At 45.4% G+C, this 21,521-nt stretch overlaps 1 protein-coding gene across 3 annotated transcripts in view; it reads left to right on the top strand.

The window, feature by feature from the left end:
* ODAD1 (outer dynein arm docking complex subunit 1) overlaps positions 1-21,521 on the top strand; it is an 81,705-nt gene that overhangs the window by 25,371 nt on the left and 34,813 nt on the right. For all 3 annotated transcript variants that reach the window (XM_083162605.1, XM_083162607.1, XM_083162606.1), the window contains 8 exons: positions 7,007-7,196; positions 8,750-8,872; positions 10,325-10,438; positions 10,552-10,619; positions 10,793-10,980; positions 14,776-14,910; positions 19,120-19,202; positions 20,852-21,020. In XM_083162605.1, coding sequence (XP_083018731.1) covers positions 7,007-7,196; positions 8,750-8,872; positions 10,325-10,438; positions 10,552-10,619; positions 10,793-10,980; positions 14,776-14,910; positions 19,120-19,202; positions 20,852-21,020 — 1,070 coding nt within the window. The remainder of the gene's footprint in view (positions 1-7,006; positions 7,197-8,749; positions 8,873-10,324; positions 10,439-10,551; positions 10,620-10,792; positions 10,981-14,775; positions 14,911-19,119; positions 19,203-20,851; positions 21,021-21,521) is intronic.

The following is a 21,521-nucleotide window of genomic DNA, read 5'->3' as shown; positions in this document are numbered from 1 at the left end:
AAGACTCCACTTCACCTAATTTTAAACTGCCACAGAACCTGTGTAATTAACATGTGTCCGGAATTTAAGGGACTAGGTGGTAACCCTACACGTAGCACAGTGGTGCACATATCTCATGGTGATATTTGTATTTTTAAACTTGTAGGTGGACTGACTTCAAAAGTACACTGAAGAGGAAGATGACTGATCGGTACAACCACAGCATGTCCACCGGGAGAGGTCCTATGCCTGACCATTTGGAGTATACCCCCCTGGAGCTGGACTCCATGGACGTGATTGATGTGGGGGAGATCAGGGGGATCTCCAATATGGACAGTGAGCTCCCGGCGGAGGTCTTTGCTGCTGCTTTTGATGGTAAGTCACAGTAATGCATTGTATTTAGAAAGATATTTTTTATTGCGTATGTGATGGTGACATTGTTTTCAATTCTTATCCTAGCAGAAGCAGAAACCCCGGATGTACCGGCAGCATCTTCCTCTGCAGAGCCACAGGTGGAGCAAGTGGTCCAGCCTCCACCAAGACGTCGCCCCCAGCCCCAGCCACAGGAGACATGGGATAAGAGCGTGTTGGTGACGCTGGAGAGGATCGAGCAGCAAGGGGTGGATGCTGCGATCCGTCAGCAGCAGGTGGCGGATTTTCTGGCGGAGTGGAAGGCCACAAACAAGCTGCAGGTTGAGGCCTTGAACCGCATTAATGAAACTCTGGCGGCTGGCATAGTAAGCATTGGCCAACACCTCAGCCGCCAGAATGAACTTCTTGCGGAGCAGCTGTCCACCGCCAGGTCCCTAAGGGACAATCCCCCATCTGCTGCCCCACCCCAAGCTGCTCCCCAACCTTCCACCTCTGCTGACCCTCCTGTGTCGACTAGGGGAAGACGCCGAAAGCCAGCTGAGCCAAAGGCCCCTGTCCCCAAGGCCCCATCTAAAAGGGGCAAAAAAGGGCCCAAATGAGACCTGGTTCACTTCCTCTGTGGTTGGAGGCCAAAGGTTTAAATTGCACTGGACATCCGCTTCCTGAGTTGGCCATCGATCCATTTGCGTGCCATGGGCATGAAAGTTCGTATTTTGACCTCTACAAATGCAGGATATTTTTTTTGGGTGGTGTGTATCTTGCTTAGTATTCACCCTGGTTGTTGCAGTACGTATTCTGGTGTCCCCATTTCTTTCACCATTGCATTTGCAGGGTAACACATGTTTGGAGATATGCAACCTCTTGTTCTGGCAGTTTTTTTATTTTTGTGTCTATTTTATTTGTTTATTTGATTTCTTACATTAAAGTGTGAAATAAGCTGTGATGCTGAACAGCAAATAAATTTCTTTTCCAAATTAAATCAAAATTGTGGTCTGTGTAATTTCTTGTGTGAAACAAATACTAGATTTATGTGTACTTACTGACCAGGGTATTTTTGAACATTTGATGAAGTGTGGTAGAAGTTTCCCATGTGTAACCCTCTCCATGGCCATTCCCATGTTCCTATCCAACTTTTCCCAGCTAATTAGTTTGTGTCAGCACATGTGCAGAGCAACTTAATAGGTGAGAAAGCAGTTTGTGTGCAGGTGAGGTAGCTCCTACAGTAGTAGGTAAAAGCAGGTCCAGAACAATGCTTTCCTCATGGAGTGGGTGAGGCAGACAAACAAGGGTGAAAAGGTACATTTGTGTAGGAATGCATATGTGTCCTCCCTAAAAAAAGATGTGTGAATGGGCCAAACATGATAAAATAGCTTGTGAACAAACATGCATAACTTTTTAAATATATATGATTTGACAGTGTCATAAGCAGATGTAGGAATCCTTTGTTAGAGAGATGTGAGTGCAATAATGTGATTGGTGGCATCTTACATCCAGAGTGTAGTCAAATCCAATTCATAGCAGATAAGATAGTGGTACAGTTCAGTATTTTGGGTACTATACAAAGATTGTGTGCAAAATAGTGGTCATGGCCTTCAAACATTGCTGAAACATCCTTTGTAGGTGTTAGATGTGGTTTATGTTATTGTATCCTAAATAGAAAACCTATGTTTGTATTAGAGTGAACACGTTGACACATGTCGACTTGTGTAGATTGAGTGTGCTACTGTGTAAAGTCTATGAAAGCACGTAGTGAATGTGTCTAACTGTTTAGCAAATCCCTACCTTAGCGTATATAAGCAGGTCTTAAAAAGATTCTTACCTTAAATTAAACAAACGTTTAAATGTGGAGAAGTATAGAAAGAGAAGCTTCCAATGTGTTTGCGTGCTGTGTGTGTGGCTTGCAGGTAGTGAAATCATGCTTTGGACTTAATAGACTGCAGCATTGCTTATTACATTCAGGTGTATGTGTTTGAGTAGTAATCAGCGTTAATTAGCAAACTCAGGCGCACGCTGGCATGCGGTATCTGTAGGGGTGGTTTGAGATGGCGGCTGGCAGCCGCCTGTTTTGTGTCCGAAATGAACGGTGCCTTAGTCGATCGTGCGGTAGTAGCACCGCTCATTTTTGGTGCACACCCCCGTGTACGCCCATATTTACGCCCATTTTCCCTCATTATTTCGGCCGCTCCCATCAACACGCCCCTATGCCGCCCCATTACCCGTACACTCGCGTACAGGTTTTTTCGCACGTTGAGACCCCGGCCGTAAGCGTTGTGGAGTGTTCGCGCCGGCGCATTAGCGTATCTGCACATGCGCAGATCATGAAAAACACCGGGACGTACGCGTACGGCCCGGCCGCTCCAACCAGAATAAGGCCCAAAGTGTGGTGAGCGCGAACCTTTATTTTGGCTGTTTCTATTTGGTTTCCACTTAACCTCCAACTACATCATTCTTTCATTGCCATCCTTCATTTCATTGTCACCAATCCCTACAGTGCGCTCTTCATTGCTACCATACTCATGCCTAGTCTATTACCTCAATCCCTTTAGCTCCTGTGGTGTACTGTAGTGGATTCTAGTAAATGTTTTTCTATACATTTACTTTTTTTCACACTATTATTCCAGGTGCACACTAGACAACATACATATGATGTTAGACGATTTCCCTGGAACTCCCATACATTGATGGGCAGCAGCATGTAACATTGGTAGACAGCAGTTTAAAAATTGGTTGGCAAACATTGGAGGGCAGCAGCATAATTAGGTGGGCAGCAGTGTTGGATCCATACATGGGTGTACAGTATCACTGGTGGGCAGCAGCATACAACATTAAGCAGCACTGTATACATACCAAAACGCACAGAACAATGGAAATCCTGGATCCTCTACTGCCAGTGATCAGCCCTGAAAATGCATTATGGGAGTGTCCTGGGAGGCGGTTGTGAAGACATATCGTTCCCTGTTGCAAACACACTGCTTTATTTGCTCCGAACCATTAACAACATTTTCAAAATGGAGCCGCAGACAACATAGGATGTCGCTAGCGAGAGCAGGACCACGCATCACTGTACACACTGAACGATTTTAATCATTTGTCGTATGTTTTTATCGGCATTTTCATTTAAATTGTTGCTTAGTCTGTACCCTGCTTTAGTGTTGAATGCTCACATATAAAAGGGATTAATTATTAGGCAAACAGCGCAGCATTTCAGCTGGAAGGTCTTACCCGACATGAAGTACTGTACAGTTTTTTTGCTTGTTCAGTCTTTTCTAAAATGCACAAATCCCAAGAGGTCACCTACCACATTTATCCCAATTAGACAATGATTGACATAACGTGTGATGCTGAACTTTCTGTCACTCCATCCTCGTTTATCTGTACAAGTATGACGGGATGTTTGGCTTAGTTTGCCAAGTCCTTACATTCCAGATCCTCTTTGTTCTGATGTGTGACATACACTGTCTGCCTTTGCAAGCACAGCACAATGCAGGAGAATTTAAATTAAAGAACACATCAGCACCAATTAAGCAGCACAAGTCAATCACTATGTCCCTGCTGCCAGAAAACTACCGAGGGGCAAAAATAGTGGCAGAAAGATTCTTTAGGGACCATGGACTATGCAATAAATTGTGTCATTTGTGATAAGATTCAGGAACCTCTCTGGCAGAATGTAATGCTGTGTACACACTGTTCGATTGTGTACACACTGTTCGATATAGTCCAAATCGAATAAAAAAATAACACTGAATCAAACAGTGCAAGCTGCATTCGATCAGATCCAACCCTGATGCGCGGTCGGGAACAAGAGCAGAAGTCGACTTGGCAGGCAAGTCTATTTCTGCTTCGATCTGCCAGATCAACTGCAGTTCCATGCAGCATTTCACCTCCCTCCCCCTGTGCACCGCAATCCCTTCCTCCCTCTTGGCCAATGTCGGCACCCAACGAGTCCATTGATATCGAAATGGTATTGGCAGCCGCCGGGTCCTGCCATGTGTACACGACATACACTAAGGTCTGGATTAAAAGGTCAAGGGTGACATTCTATGTGCAGCGGTAAAAACCGCATGATTTTTACCGCACCTAATCGCACTTTTGAAAATCGCAAGATTGGGCCGTTTTTCGCATATTTAATGAGATGCGAAAAACGGCCCAAATAGTGCGACTAGGTGCGATTTGATGCGATTTCTTTAGTCCTGAAAATGTGCGATTTTCAGGTCTGAAAATCTCACATTTGCAGGAAATCGCAATTAAAAAAAAAAAAAACTTCGCGGGGTCACCCCGCCAGAGCATAACCAGCCCCGGGCTCATTGAGCCGGTGCTGGTGACTCAAAATCACGGTCCCCGACAAATAGGGGTCCCCTTGATTTAATGAAACCAGCACCAGGCTCAAGGTCCAGCGCTGGTTCCCAAAATACGGGGGACAAAATGACTAGGGGTCCCCCGCATTTCAAGAACCAGCACCAGACCCAACCAGCCAGCAGGGTAATGCCACAGCCGGGGGGTCACTTATTATATAAGGTCCCGCGGCCAAAGCATTATCCCCCTGGCTGGTCAGCAGGGGTCCTGGGGAAGTGGGGACCCCCCCAAAGAAGGGGTCCCCCCCTCCAGGACTTACCAGCCCATGCTGAAAGTCCGGGGCTGTCCCCGATGCCCCTGGGCAGTGGGCATCGGGCTGATGAAAAGTGTAAAAAAAGAATAAAAACTATTGTCTTATACTGTAGAACTATGAGTCCCAGCAAGCCTACCCCACATGCTGGGACTTGGAGAACCACATGTCCCAGCATGCGGGGCATTAAAGGGCCCGCTGGCACTTGTAGTTCCACAGTACAAGAAATCGTTAAATAAAACACACACTGACACCCAGAAAAATAAACGTTTAATACATCCACAGCCCACACATACTGATACTGATACCGCCTGTCGGCACATGTCGGCTCAAAAAAACAGTGAAAAACCCATGTCGACCTTATGACCAGTCGACCTTCCTCATGTCGACCTTTATGCAAATTTTACCTTAAGTCGTGTCGACCTTGGCCCATGTCGAGCTTAAGTCAGGTCGACCTTCCTGCCAGTCGACCTAGTGGGGTCGACCTAATGACTGTAGACCTAAGTTCATTCTGACAGATGTACCGATTCCGTACACACGCGCTGGATGCTGGGGGATTTTGACTAAGCGATTTTGCTTAGTCAAAATCGCAATGACGATGCTGGAGATAAGCCAGCGGCCTTCCCCAGCAGCAGCCCGCATGTACAGCCAAATAGACACTGCAGTGTCTGGTCAAAATATTCTTCCCTGCACTGTCTATTTGGCCAGGCGATAGCGCCGCTGCGGAGTTGTATACTCGGGACGATTCAGAGGTACCCACACATTAGAACGATTTTTGGGCCGATTCGCGCTCCCGTGGATCTTTAGCTGAATCTTCTGATCTTATGTGCTGCACAAAAGATCAGAAGATTTAACAAAAGATCCATAGAAACGCACAGGGAATCTTAAGAAAAATCTTTGGTAAAGATGTGCGCTTGCCTGAAATCTTTTGTCCAGGACGGAAAAAAGATTTCAAGGCTAATTTATGTGCACAGAAAGGGCAGGTACCAGCAGCTGCAGGCATGAAGGTAGCGGGTACTGCACACATAAAGATATGGCAGGATAGCTTAGGTGCCAGCAGTTGCAGGAATGGGGGTAGCAGGTACTGCGCACATACAGATATTTCAGGATAGCTTAGGTGCCAGCAGCTGCAGGCATGGAGGTATGGAGGAAGTAGGTACTGCTCACATACAGACATGGCAGGATAGCTTAGGTGCCACCAGCTGCAGGTATGAAGGTAGCAGGTACTGCGCACATACAGACATGGCAGGATAGCTTAGGTGCCAGCAGCTGCAGGCATGGAGGTAGTAGGTGCTGCGCACATACAGCTTTGGGAGGATAGCTTAGGTGCCAGCAGCTGCAGGTATGAAGGTAGCAGGTACTGCACACATACAGACATGGCAGGATAGCTTAGGTGCCAGCAGCTGCAGGTATGAAGGTAGCAGGTACTGCACACATACAGACATGGCAGGATAGCTTAGGTGCCAGCAGCTGCAGGTATGGAGGTAGTAAGTACTGCGCACATACAAACATGGCATCCCTCCCACTTTGCTGCCACAGAATCTTCTGTGTGTGATACCTGCCCAAGTGACACAGGAGGTAGGACGAAATATAGATGCTGGTGTCCATGTTGCTGCAGCTACGTCACACATCTGTGCAGATCTGGGGACAGATGTATCAAGCTTCAGAAAGTGAAAAAGCGGAGAGTGATAAACAACCAGCCAGTCAGCTCCTAACTGTCATGTTACAGGCTGGGTTTGAAAAATACCACTATGTGGCATATTGGCAGATTGTTTATCACTCTCCAATTTATTACTTTATGAAGCTTGATATATCTAGCCCTCAGACTCACTTGCACACACATATACTGTACAATCAGTGCATTCTTGTGAAGATATATTGTCCCATCGCACTGTGATTATGGTTCAGTTATTCAATAAAAACGAAGCCTTTGGCAGCTCACTCACACCGCATGGCGTATTTAGGCAAGGTGTATGGGGCACACAGGCTGCATTACATTATAATATATAGTACTGTACGTTTCAGCCGCTGTCCTTCCTTTGTCTTGTGCAGGGCAGAGATGAGTGCGCTGGAGAAAGAGAGGGACGAACTACTGAAGAATTTAAGGATCTCGGAGAGTCGGAGCAATCAGTCCCGTGACCAGGACAGCCAGGGAAAGCTGCATTCTCTTCTAGAGCAGAAGGATGAGTTGGATGAGCAGCTAGCCCTGGAGAAACAAATCATTAGTAATCTGGAGCAGGAGGTAAACGTTTAAACAAAAATCATAAGTGTACAGGCTAAGTCCCTTATTCTGGTTCACTCGCAAATTCAAAATCCTTCTCAAATGGACAAAACCATGTGCACTGCAGGTGGGGCAGATGTAACATGTGCAGAGAGAATTAGATTTGGGTGGGTTTTACTTTAAAGTGAGATTTGGTACTTGTTTCCTAGCACGGCCACAATGCCCCCGATTTTCCCATTGAAATGCATTGAAAATAGTCAAAATCGCGTCGGTCGCGTCGTATGCGGCTAAAAAAGCCTTAAATGGTCCAGACGCGATGCCCACGATTTCCCCATAGGAAACAATGTTAAATGGCTCAATGTACCCGCGATGCCCCCGATTTCTCATAGGGAACAATGTTAAATACCTCAATTTCACCAAATCATCATAGGGAACAATGGTAAATGGGCCAGAAAGCCCCAAAAACACCCCAGAACAGTGAAATGTCCCCCCAAAAGTACTTTACGCCACCCCACGATCAACGCGAACCCGAAGCGTGGCGAGCGCAGCGAGCCGCCGAGGGGCGGCGGTACGCGTCCTCTGACCTTTTCATACCCCCACTATCCACGTCGGCGTGGAGTTGAGAATAGAATAGGATACCTTCACAGGTAAACGCGTCCCTTCGCGGGCTTCACAGGTATCCGCGTCCCCTCGCGGGGCTCGCTACGCTCGCCACACTATTCTATTCTCAGCTCCACGCCGACGTGGATAGTGGGGGTATGAAAAGGTCGGAGGACGCGTACCGCCGCCCCTCGCGGGCTCGCTGCGCTCGCCACGCTTCGGGTTCGCGTTGATCGTGGGGTGGCGTAAAATACTTTTGGGGGGACATTTCACTGTTCAGGGGTGTTTTGGGGGGTTTATGGCCCATTTAACATTGTTCCCTATGATGATTTGGGTAAATTGACCCATTTAACATTGTTTCCTATGGGAAATCGGGGGCATCGCGGCTAAATTGAGGCATTTAACATTGTTCCCTATGGGGAAATCGCGGGCATCGCGTCGCGACCATCGCACCAGATTTTTTAGTGCTTGCGATGGCCGCGATGCCCCCGATTTTTCCTCACGATGCCCACGATCATGATCGTTGTGGCCGTGCTAGGAAACAAGTACCTGAGATTTATATTGCTGTGTAAAAATAAAGCAGTCAGTATTTACCCTGCACAGAAACAAAATAACTCACCCAAATCTAACTCTCTCTGCACATTTTACATCTGCCCCCCCTCCCCCTGCAGTGCAGAGGCGGAACTACCATTGGTGCAGCAGGTGCATTGCACCGGGGCCCCTGAAGACTAAGGGGCCCATTTCTGCCACCCACAGCTGTGTCGCATATTGTGAACTTGGTTTGGAGTGGAAGAGGAGGGCCCAAAAATTTCGTTTTGCACCTGGGCCAACCACTCGTAAGTTCCAACACTGCTGCAGTGCACATGTGTTGTCATAGGGAAAATAAAAGCAGCATTTAATTCAACTGTGGTTAAAGACAGAGCAATCTATATAACATCAACGGTCTATATAGTAAACAACAAACTATTTTGTAGATAAAATCCTGGGAGAAAAAAAATTCTGATCAGAGAAAACAAGTGAGAGGTTCCTCTGGGTCTGCAAAGCAGAATGGGAAGTCCCAGAAAAATGTCAAGGTGATGGAGAATCGTTTGGACCGGGTGAGCAATAAAATGTGTTTTGTGTTCCAGGTCTTTGCAGTTACTGTATATTGTACACAGTGGCAGCTCCTCCCTCGGCGGAGGAGAGGGGCTGCCACAATGCCACACCCCCCCTGGTGCCGCAGGTCGTTACTGCTGCCACCACGGCCAGCTACTTGTGCCAAATCCTGATCACCGTTGCGGGACTATGGGCCTCTATGTGGCTGCTTCGTGAGCAGACCCATAGAATAGTATCTGGTGCATGCGTAATATCGTCAGCGGTACTGCGCATGTGCAGAACCCATTTTTTAGGGGCTGCCCGCAGTTGTGCATAGAGAGGCATCCCGGGGGGAGGGAACACTTCCCAGTGGGACTGCCTTGGCAGGTTGGACTTCCAATAGGATGTCACTGTGATGCCAGTGCAGTCTCACAGACTGAATCTGGCTTCACACTATGGCAGATTCTACCTGGGGGGAGGGGGCTGCAGCCCATAGGTAAAATCTGCCACTGATTGTATAGGATAGGACTGTACAAAAAGTGGAGAAAGTTATGATGGACTCTTATTGGGTCTGTCCCATCAGACTACACTGATCTTATTCTTCTCAAGATATTCTGCTCTTTGAAGCTTCATTTATATCTTTAATAATGCTTGAGTATTGGGGAGGGTAGCTTCAGGAATGTCTTTATTACAATTGTCACTATTGCCGATAACAATGGTTTGTTTTTGGTATACATAACACTGTAATTTACCTGCATTTATTTTTCTGTCTGCAATTGAATGATTTCCAAATGGTTGTTTAATATGTGAATTATTTAAAATCTCTGTAACGTCAGCCATCCCCACTGATGTCTGTAACATCAGCCATCCCCAATGCCCCTCTGCACAAGATTCAATTTCTTGACTATATTTCTAAGAAAAAAATAAAACAATATTGTTTCTGTCTTGTTTATAGCAGCAAGTAGATGATTACTGTCTAGTAACTATAGAATTGGTAGCAAGTGCTATCACTCACACTGTACCAGCGCTACAGAGGCAGCTAGCATTGTTGGCCGATACGTCTCCATGGAAACGCATAGCTCAGCCCCGATTGAGATGTATTGCATGGTGGTCCACCAGATTGAAATTTTTTTAGGTGGGCTTTATGATATAGTCACCCAGCAATTTTGTCATGCTGTCACGAGGATTGGAAACGTTTGAGGATGTGTGCGGACTGTTCAGTGGGGATGTAATTGGAAAGGAGAGTTTATGAGGGCCATGTGAACATTTTGGAATGTGATATGCTTGACTAAAGATGTGAGATTTCAGGGAACACTTAAAGGTTTGGAGACTAGCGGAGAGTCTTACTGTGCAGGGGAGGGGTTTCCACAGAGTGGGTGCAGCTTGAAGAAAGTCCTGCCATTGTCAGTTGGAGTGAGAACTTCTATTTATGACTGTTTTTTTCCCCTACTAATTGCTCTCTATGTAATAATTAGGCACTGACCAGGTTCAACCTACAGCTGTCAAAAAATGCCAAAATGAGGGAGGAGCTAGACATACTTAGAATCGAGCGGTCTCGTTTTGATCAATTGTACAGAAAACTTGAAAAGGTGAGAACAGAAACGAACAGAAAACACACAACACCCAGATTATACAAAAGTACTACACAATGGCACAGCATCATTTAACATTGACCTTATTATTATCTATTTCCTTTATTTAGGAACTGCTTCAAACTCGAAAGGAGATTAGTACTGTAATAGACGAGTCATCTGCAGCTTATGATGCCAGGTATATCTTGATTATAATGCCATAACTTTTATGTGTTATTCCTTATAGTTCTATAGTTATACTGCAATCGTTATTGTGCTTGTTTTGTGTCACTGTTGAATTCTGCATCACAACAAACATACGCCAGGCCTCAGAAAGTCTTTTCATCTTCCCACATTCTATTTTATGTGAAGAGATGAGGCGCAGACAAAGATGCTGCAGATGAAGGAAAGAGCAGAGAAGGACCTAAACCAGCACACGGCAGAGATCAAGGAGCTCCAGCGCATTATTGACCATGACCGCAGACTCAAGGAGTTTATGGGAATCAAGACTCAGGAGCGCTCCATTAGTGAGGAAGTCCTTGAGGCCCGACGCAGGAGAGGTATTGGTCACGGCAGAGAGTTGCTTAGTACACATTCCTCAGGGAACCATGGTGATAATCAGCAACCAGTGTGTCAGCTGTGGCTGTTGCAAGGTCTTGTTGACTTTGGAAACAGAAAGAGAAAAGAAGAAACCAACTTTAATGACATCATTTCTTTTTGTGTGTCCAAATCTTTAAAAGTATCACAAGATAGAAAAATACATTAGGTAGAATTTTTGGAACCACATTGTTATAATGAATATATTACATAGGAGAATTGTGTGAATGTTGTAGAACATAACATACAATTATTGGTATCGTTTGGAAATGTTGTATTATTCAGATATTATTCAGCAAAATCATATAGCTGCAGAGTAACTAAACTTAACACTATGGGGGGTATTCAATGTCCTGATGGCGAGCTACAATGGCGAAAAGTGCTGATAGCTCGCCGTCGGTGTATTCAACTCACTCCCCTTCACTTCGCTTGTTCCCTGTGGCGAAGTGGAAACGGCAAGTGTGGCCTTTAAAACGGCGGGACTGTCCTTTCACGGCAAGGATTTGGCACTTACATTGAATACGGCGACGGGACGGGTAGGGAGTTTGATGGCGTACAAACCCCCTTGCTGGCCGCATTGAATACCCCCCATTGTTTCTCTATTGATGCATGGCCAATTTTTATTCTGATTGATTTCTAATATGGGGATAGATTTATCAGACCTTCTAATGAGTGGAGTAGTTGCCATAACAAGCTTTCAGCTAGCTAGGACTGCAGAGCTGCAGGTCCCCCACCCCCTTTAAAATCCACCATCTCTGTGAGCTCAACTTAACCGGTTGCAGTCTGTGACTGCACTGGCTTTACTGGGCCTGGCAGTGAATTACTATTGGAAGTACAAACTGCCTGTCACCCACAGGACAACCAATTCCATTTCAAGGTATTGCCTCCCACTGGGACACGAGGCTGAACTGTGATTAGCATAGAGAATGTTTCCTGTAAGAAGCCACCTGCCTACTTTTGAAATCTAGTTTCAGGGAGATTATATTTTTGCACATCGCACTGTTGAGGAGGCGTGCCAAGCTCCACCCAAAGGGTGTGTCTAGTTCCACATACAGATGGAGCCGGCTCCATCCTTGCAGGGGATGGCGATTCTATCGCCATCCCCCGCTATTGGGCGGCTACTGCCAGGGGCGCGCGTGCACGAGAGGCTCGTTCGCCCCGCGGCAACGGAGCTTGGCCGGGGTCCCCGCTGCCTCCCCCGCCGTCGCCACCGGTCCCCCTCGCCGCCCCGACCCCCCCCTCCTGAACTGGGCAGCATCTCCCTGAAGCGGGGATGGGCAGGGAGACGCTGTCCAGCCGCCGTGATAGTGGGACGCGCGTGAGACGCACGCGCCTCCCAGTGTCTATTGCCGGCGCACGCCAAAGAGGAGTCTCTGGCGAGCACCGGGCATAGATAAAGCCGGCACCATCTGTATTTCCACATGTGTATGTTTAAATTCTGGTGTAGCAAATATTGATAGTAACACAGCACAGTATACAGTACATGCTAATAAATGTGATGCCAATCCAATACATTCCAAATGCAATTTACCCTCCGGCAAATTCCTTCTTCTATGATCATCTCTTGGTAAAAAATGGATTTAGAAACTCTGTAGTCCTAATTTGTGTTTAACTGAAAGTAGATGGTTCATATCTGCCATACAATTCTATATTTGGATATTCCTATTACTAAATAAACAGTCTCACACTAAGGTGAGCAGTCACTGAGGTAAGGTGACTGCTGTTACTGTGTTCTCTGCTGCAGGGGGGCTAAGATGGGGGTCACTGAGAGTCGACATTAGGGACTACTGTGCCCAAATAGCAGTCACAGTGACTGTAGCGAATAATGGCTCTTGAAAACTCTTTGGTGGCAGTAAGCAGTCCACGGGATTTAATATCATACAGTGCAGCAGGAGATCCGAACTTCAAAGTGGACATGCCCCCCCCCCCCAACCGAGCGAATACCCGCAACACGCTTACACACCCGCTTACATGTGGGCAAACGGAGGAAGAATAATTGGATGTTCGCTCACCATCAAATTATTTTTTTTCTCCCTTCACAGATAAAAGTAAGTCTGTAATTACTTTTATCCTGCACAGTGATGGACAAAATGGACCCCTGCGACCGGGTTGGGATCGTTGGGTTGACCACAACTAGGTCGAAAAGCATTGGGTCGACACCACTAGGTCGACATGGGTCTAGGTCGACACAAGCATTAGGTCGACAGTCAAAAGGTCGACATGGGGTTTTCCACTGTTTTTTGACCCGCATGTCGACACAGTCGACATGGACACACTTTGAAGTGCACCGCATCCCCTCGCATCGCTCGCTTTGCTCGCAATGCTTCGGGCACACTATTTTATTCTCCCACCATGCCCTAGTGCAGTGGTTCCCAACCTGGGGTACTAGTACCCCTGGGGGTACTCTGTAGACCAGTTGGGGGTACTTAAAAATAATATTGGTAATGGCGGAAGATGAAAAAGTCTTTTGATGGTAGAAGAAGAAGACCCATTGCTATGGAGAAGAACCATGTTGTGTCACTTATGGTTCTGTCTTCAGAGTCATCAGCATCTCATTGTGCTTTTGCCCAACCAGCAATCCACTGGGAGCTTCCCATGCTGCCCTCAGACATCAGCGGTCATCTGCCCTGCACTGACACGGGTGGAAGAAGCAGCGGCATTAATCCTACAGGTGTCAGTGGGAACCCTGGAGACAATACATAATCAGTGGCCAGACACGGAAGCGCTACTCCTTAATATAAGGACATGCATAAGGATACGCATACCGCTCACTTCCACTCCACTCATAAGTATTGTCTATATTTTACATTGAGAGGAGGGGTACTCATCAATGAAAAGCCTAATCAAGGGGTACACAAGAGAAAAAAGGTTGGGAACCACTGCCCTAGTGGATGGTAGGGAATGAAATACCGCCTGTCGGCACATGTCGGCTCAAAAAACAGCGAAAACCCCCATGTCGACCTTTTGACTGTCGACCTAGCCCATGTCGACCAAATGCGTGTGTCGACATAATGTTTTGTCGACCTATACCCATGTTGACCTTGCTGCATGTCGACCTAGTGGTGTTGACTTAATGCTTGTCGACCTAGTTGTTGTAAACCTAATGACCGTATCCCCTGCGAGCACCCCCTGTCTGTCAATCAAATTGCGGGCTCCCTGTCCTAACTTTCCTAAGGCGTTCGCTGTGGGGGATTGCGCATGCACATGAGCTACAATGCGTATGCGAGGACCCCCACCATCAGGGGTGGGCCGAATTCGGAACTGTGCGATCAGGACTGAATCCTCTCCTATGAGCTATGGGCTGCAGCTGATGCAGTCCTTAGAAGCCGGTGGTTTGTGCATGCACAGTCAAGCCACCTCTTGCGTGCAGGCACTGGTTCTGGCGCCTTTCAGGTCCATTGTGCAGGTGGCAGGACCTGGCTGTTTCCTCACCTCTTCCTCCTCTTTGGGCATATGTAGCAGCAGCCCCCCTACCCAAAACTGGTAGGAGCCACTGCTGAGTACAGGAATAAGCTGATTCTCTGCTTTGGGCAACCTCTCCACTTCTTTAGAAAGCTTGATACATCTCCCCCATAATCTTATGCTGTTCCAAGAATGTTTAGATTAGATTATAACTTGATTTATTTCATGAACATTCTTTGTGTAATTTGTTTTGGACATGGATTTTATAACCTAGCTAGATATACTGTATATTGTTACATAATACGCTGTGATGCATCTGTGGCACACACATACATTGTCTATTGCTGTGTATGCAGAAAAAGAAGAAATAGAAAGGAAAAAGCGCGACCCGACAGAAGAGACTATTGAAACCTATGAACAAGCTTTCCAGCAAATACAGACTGTCACTGGTGAGAACAACCTGGACATACTCGTCAACAGGTTTATTGAAGGTGAGTGCCTCAGTATGTATTAGGTTCCTATTTAACCAGTGCAATGCAGAGTATACAGAAATGTTACAGTACTGCATGTCATTGGTTCTGAAATTCGCCAGAACTGTCAGTGCATTTTCCACTCAATTCATCAGGAACTCACGCTATAAAGTGTTTGTTATTATTGTAACATCAGGGACAATACATTGTTCTTTCCTTGGACGTCAGAAAAGATGCTCACTTCGGAAAAAAGTTTATTACTCAAACTTTTAAACTTTGAAAGTATTTTGTAGAAAAAGATATATTACATCTGTTCCAAGAATATTACCACTTTAACCCATTTGGTCTTGGCCCAAGTGGAGTTCTCTTCCCGGCACTTAAAAAAAAAATTATTATATAAAAAAAAAAAATCTGCCACATATTTTTTATTAATTGAATTAAAATTAGCCATCCCTCAAGAAATGTTTTCACTTAATCCAAGGCTATTGCTGGGGTAATTCGGGGTGCAGCTCAATTTGAAAGTTCCCCAAATAATGTGGGTCCAGTAACCCTGAAATCCAGCCCAGGTAGCTTTCAGGATTTATCTGGGAAGGACCTAGGTTACGTGGAAATGTCATTGGGTCGCCATTAAATCCCTATGGAGAGCGGACACACTGGCGCTTGGATATAACATCATCTAAAAGCTGCGGCAGTTTAGAAGCCCTGGCAATAAACTGAGTCTAGACTCCAGTTGAACGGGTTTTCAGTGACCCAGGCTTTTGGTCTGAAGGGGTAGACGGGGTTTCAGATCGGTAGCTTTGACTGAGGTTTACTATGGCAACAGGAATACAGCTTGATGCATGTTGGAAAAATATGAATATATGATATAGAGGGGGCATGTCACATGTTCATATACAAAGACAGCAGAAAGTAAGTCTGCTCCGCTGTTAAGGTGGTCATACACTACTGCGATGTATCACAGCAGTGTATGGCCATCCAGCAGTCCTATCACATGTGATATATCGCATGCGACCCCTGTTCCCCACCGCTGGGAGGGGGGGTCCAAGTCGGAGGTCGGACCTTCATGCTGGTCCGACCTCCGACTCGGGTACAATGAGTATGGAACCCATGCATCGGACCCGATGGGACATCAAAGGCATCTGATTTGGGCTGATTTCTGAATCCATCGGGAATGGGTGAAATTGGCCTAAATCAATTAAGTACTTTAATGTATACTACAGATTTGGATGAAAAGCAGATTGAATTACTTTTCATCTTGTAATTTACCTTAACGGGATCCGGATGATAGGTTGACAATGTCTAAGTCGAGAGCCAATAGGGAAACACCAAAATGCACTAGGTCGCCATTGACAAAAAGTTGATAAAAGCAAAAGTCGACATGGAATGGTCACCACATAAATAAGGTTGCCGTGAGTTTTTCACTTTGTTTCTTAATTTTTTGGAGTTTTTCGCACTTTATCATCCATGTGGACTCCGACTGGGAGCGGAGAAGTGTGCCGAGCGCAACCGTAGCCGAGCGCAGCACCTGTCACAAAGCAGTGATACAAGTGAAGCAGGTCATGCAAGGCTAAGCTCCACACTAATTGGGGGGCTCCATGTGCTCAGGTGTTGACATTGACACTGGAAAACGTGAAAACTCATGTCAACCTTTTATCATGTCGACGCTGCATGTTGCTTGTGTCAATATACTGTATGTGGTAATTTACTGATAGTCTTTCCAAACACGTATGCGGTAAATGTGTATATTTTGTGTATAAAACCGGATATTAGCCTAAATTCACATTTTTGATGCACATTTTAATAAACCCAAAATTCTTAAAATCCAGACAGCACCCATGGTTAAAGTATGTTTACTTGTCTTTATAATTTAAAGTGGCAGATTCCTCTTCCTGTGAAGAAATGCCTCAGGCTTATTGCAATGTCTGTTTTTCTCTCACTTATAAAGGTAGCACCCAAGGGATAAAAAGCAAAACTGTCTTAGAAGATTTAGATTATAACACTTTGGAGCAAGTACACTGTTAAATCTAAAGCGCTCTACAGTAACGATCTCTTTGGCGTTTAGCAGAATGCATGCAGGACAAGCTAGACAACAAAAATATGATTGTTGTTTTCTGTACTACAGCCTGTCATGTCTTGCAAAACAAAAGGCTTAAACATTTTGATTCACATTGCAAAGGAACCTTAGATTTGGGGGGAAACAAGTATTGTACTCCCTGTATATTTCAACTCCCTTTATATTACACCTCCTTCGCTGATAACCAGTTCACAATTTGTATTGAAAATGTACTTCCATCATATGCCACCCCATTATAACTCAATGCTTGTTATCAGGGTTGGACTGGTCTACAGAGGTGCAGGGTAAACCTCCAATGGGCCCCACTGCCCTCTTCCCCCTAATTATACATTATACTTATGTTACCTTATACAGGTTGAGTATCCCTTATCCAAAATGCTCGGGACCACAAACATTTTGGATTAGGGATTTTTTCCGGATTTTGGAATATTTTTTTTTCCCATACTTACCTGGTCCCCTGGTGGTGCCCCGATGGTGTCCACGGCGGCCTTCAGGATCCTTCTCAGCGGCATCTCAGCAGCATCTCTGGTCCCAGGGGTGTATCAATGCACCTCTGGGACCGGAGATGCCGCTGAAGAGGATCCGGAAGTCTGCCGTGAACATCGGGGGATGAGGTAAGTATGAAAAAAAGGACAGGGGGGGGGTACAAAAAGTTTTTGGAATATTTCGGGTTTTGGAAAACACGGATAAGGGAGACCCGACCTGTAATGCAGCAATTTATTTTTTACAGTGCATTGGTGCTATTAATTTTGTTCATTGCATGTGCTTTCAGTATTTACTGTATATTTATCAAGGGTCCAGACCATGCACTCCCTAATGTTAGCTGGCCACACCCCCTCTGTAAATTGGCCACACCCCTACACATGGGCCCTTCTTGCACCAGTCCGGCACTGCTTGCTAAATACAGTTTTGGTGCATGTTGTAAACTGTAGGCGAGGTATAAGGAAACTGTAAAGGTGTTCATACACGGTGCGACTGGGTGGTGCGATGCGATGTGCACTCCTGCAACTGCGCATGTGCAGCTGCTTGGTGCAAGCGGGCGCAGCAAACTGCTTGTTTGCTGTCCCGGATGGGGATCGGCAGGAAAGGGATGCGTTTAATGGGTGTTCCCATGAAAACACTGGGCATTCCCATGCTAATGTGTCCGTGATGCGGGGGCGGGACGGGCAGCTGATGTCAGCGAATGACAGCTGCCCGTCTGCTTACTGTATAGGGCGCCTCAAACCTAAGACACAACAGAGGTGTCTTAGGTCTGTGAGTCCTTGCAAAATCATTCGGGTAACAAGCAAGCATGCGAATGGGTGTATATGCAAAACATCCATTCGCATGCCTGCATTGATACTCGGCCAGTAGTGCAAGCAGTGGGCGGCATTTGAATCATACGCAAAGCTGCGAATTTCGCAGCTTTGCATGTCAGCCAGAATAACCTCCTAAGAGAGGGCCTCTAAATACAGGTTACACTGAATAAGGGCCTCGGTGTGATATCTAGACGGTAGAAGGGTTATACGAATGTGTGTTGGCGAGCAGATATCCTGGATATCTTAGCTGGTGATACCGCTTTGTGCCATGGATAATTATTAATGCAATCCTTAATATGTCTAAAAATATGTACATTAAGAAATATTGTCTTCTTGACTTTGTTCCTTTAAGAAACACCCTGTAAGTCTTGTCATGTCATCTGTAAATGTCAAGAAAATCAATCAATATTTTTAATGCAATCTGTCTATTTTTCTGTTTTTGAAAACTCAGCTGTCATTTAATTTCCTGACATACAGTATGAATATAAAGGAGACAGAGATCTATTGCTGCTGACCTGCAACAATATGTTCCGTGGAAGAAAATGATTCTTCTTATGCTTTGCTTAGCCTCCTTTCATTTGCTAGACCAGCATGGCTGCGAATGTAGCGATACTACCATTTCCTACTCGCAGAACAGAGCATTCATTGAGAATAGAAGTTGTAACAGGTTATGACACAAATTTGTGTGAAAATTCATTTTTCTTCCTGACATATATCTTGGTGCTTCTTACTTAGCAGCAATCTGACGCTCTGCAGTAGCATTGGAAATATAACAGGAGTGTAAAAATATTGCTTGTTTGTTCTTGTACGTAAAGGATTTCATACAATATAATAGTCTTTTGTTTTGTGTCTATTTAGTGGAGGATCGCAACTTTGCCTTATTTAATTATGTCAATGAGCAGAATAATGAGAAAGAGAGACTGACGGAACAGATTACAGAGGTGAGAACAAGCAATATTGTGATATCCCATGTTCTCAATGTGTAAAGGGATTTTTTACCTTCACAGCAAGTTTTGCTTGCCCCGGACTTGGTCGTTGGTGTAGGACTCGCATCATTACCCCTGCCATTTGTAAGCACGGAGACTTTTATATCGCATCCGTGCATAGAAAGAACGACAGATAGTTCATGATTTCACAAAAATAAATAAATATGATGCTACAGGTGTTCACAATACACAAATCAACAATGCAACTGAACAACTATACAAAGGATAACTATACAACGAAGGCGAGTGGAATGAATGAAGGAAGTTGGGGGATGGTAAATCACCTCATAATAGCTAGTGAAAGCAAGTGACAATTCAGTTGGAGGAAGTAAATCACCACTCAGCAATCCTGTGTTCAAAAAATGGGGAAACACAAACTCAGATCCACTAGTGGGGAACCATGGAACAGAGAAGCACTGGTGACAGGAATAGTGAGGGCAGTCATTATAATGGGAGGTGCATACCCAGAAGAGTAGGTTGGAAGCCAGAGGCGTATGGAGTTATAAGGGGGTTGATAGGTTTTTATGGAAAGGTGACTACTCAGGGCCCATTTGAAGTGTGGTCATTTGAAGAGAATCTTATAGGGAGAAGTGTTGAGTTCGAAAGCATTGGGGGCAGCACAGGAGAAATCTTGGATGTGAGTGTGAGAGGAGGTGGACAAATTTTTGGTGGTATGATACACAGTAGTAGATCAGTGGTCAGAGAACTGGGGTAAATTACCCCAAATGGAGTAAAAATGAAATTCCTGGGGGTAATGGACGGTTGCGCTGCAGTCCCCTGGAATCTCCAGCCCTGCAACATAAAATGCGGACCATGTGCGTGTTTAGCCGCGACGGGGTCAGAGCTTGATTTATGGATCAGAGCAAGCAGCGTAGCCCAGGGGCGGATTGGCCCACCGCTAGCCGGGTGCAGAGGATCCACCACGGGAGAGGACAGCGCTTGGCAGTGGGCATGGCCTCAGCGCCCATGTGCTGCAGTCTGCCACCACTGAGATGGAAGACCTGGCCACTGCTGCCGCTGACATGCTGTGCCCCTATGAGGTTGGAGGTACTGTATGTTCTGTTTCACTCTTGATCTCTGCATATGGAAGTTTTGGCTTGGTGAAACTGGTTCCTTCTGCAAACAAAGACATCCATCGCTTTCCTTTGTGGTGGCATCCATCCACCATTTGTCCCTTTGGTTGCACCTTAGTACCTGTCCTTGTTTAGAGGGAGTCCGTGGCTGCTGGAAAAAAATAGTAACAATTTAGCGCCTAGACTGTCTCCAGGCTATACCCAGTGTTCCCTATGGAGTTAAAGAAAATAATTTAACAAGATAAGAACAAAAATCCTCTTTTTATTATATTATTCTGCACCATTTTTAATGAATATATTAATGCAAAAAAAAAAAACTCTAGCTTGGCTGTTGCTGTAGGTTTTGTACTGTGTTCCAACTTTAAAAATCTGCAAATATGCAGGAAGGCAAATCTAGATGAAAGACTAGGGATGTCATATGCCAGATATCACTAAAACATGACAGTATCTGTGAACCTTCCCAGGATATAGCTTTGAGCAAGGCCGTTGGTTTAGACATACAAGCATGTGAAGAGTGTCTGTATTTCACAGATAAAAAGAGATATTGAAGAATTCAAAGCACAAGGAGTATGTCTGGAGCAGGAGCATCGGTCAATCCTTAAGAACATTGAAGATAAAGAGGAAGACGCTGTAAAAAAAGCAGATGTCTACGAACAGCAGCTGAAAGGTGTCATGAAAGTTTTGGATCAGCTGAAAACAGGTACTTGTTGCTTTGTTTGTTGCTGGACACTATGGGGGCACTTTATTTACAGCGGTGGTCGCAAAGTGTTGCCTTTCTGCCTGTTTCTCTGGTACCACGCGGTCGCCAACATTATGGAGCTGCACAAACATTGGTATGAGCACAGCTGAACAACGCGACTTGTCCGGAATTTAATAGGGTCTTCTTAAGATTAATGTAAATTTTATTTTACTTAATGTAAATTTTATTTAATGTAAATTTTATATTGCTCTCCTTGTGATTCAGAGCAGCTCACAGTCCGCATGCAATTCTTAGGGTCACGTAGTTGAGCAATTATTTGCAACTGAGCATGCATGCAAAATTCAGTTATCATCTATGGAGCATGCGTTACCCAGAGTGTACACACAGAGGTGCTGTTATCATCAATTCCTGGGCAGTGACTCTCAGTACCAGCATTTACGTTCCCAGATTTACAGCTGCAAGCATTAGAGGCTGTGGTCATAAAGGCTGCACCTGCCTTAT

Source organism: Crinia signifera, chromosome 19 (genome assembly GCF_055691185.1).
Source record: "Crinia signifera chromosome 19, ASM5569118v1, whole genome shotgun sequence".
In the NCBI taxonomy this organism is placed as follows: domain Eukaryota; kingdom Metazoa; phylum Chordata; class Amphibia; order Anura; family Myobatrachidae; genus Crinia; species Crinia signifera.
The sequence above is the reverse complement of the archived record's forward strand: the minus strand, read 5'-3'. Positions and strand labels throughout refer to the sequence as shown.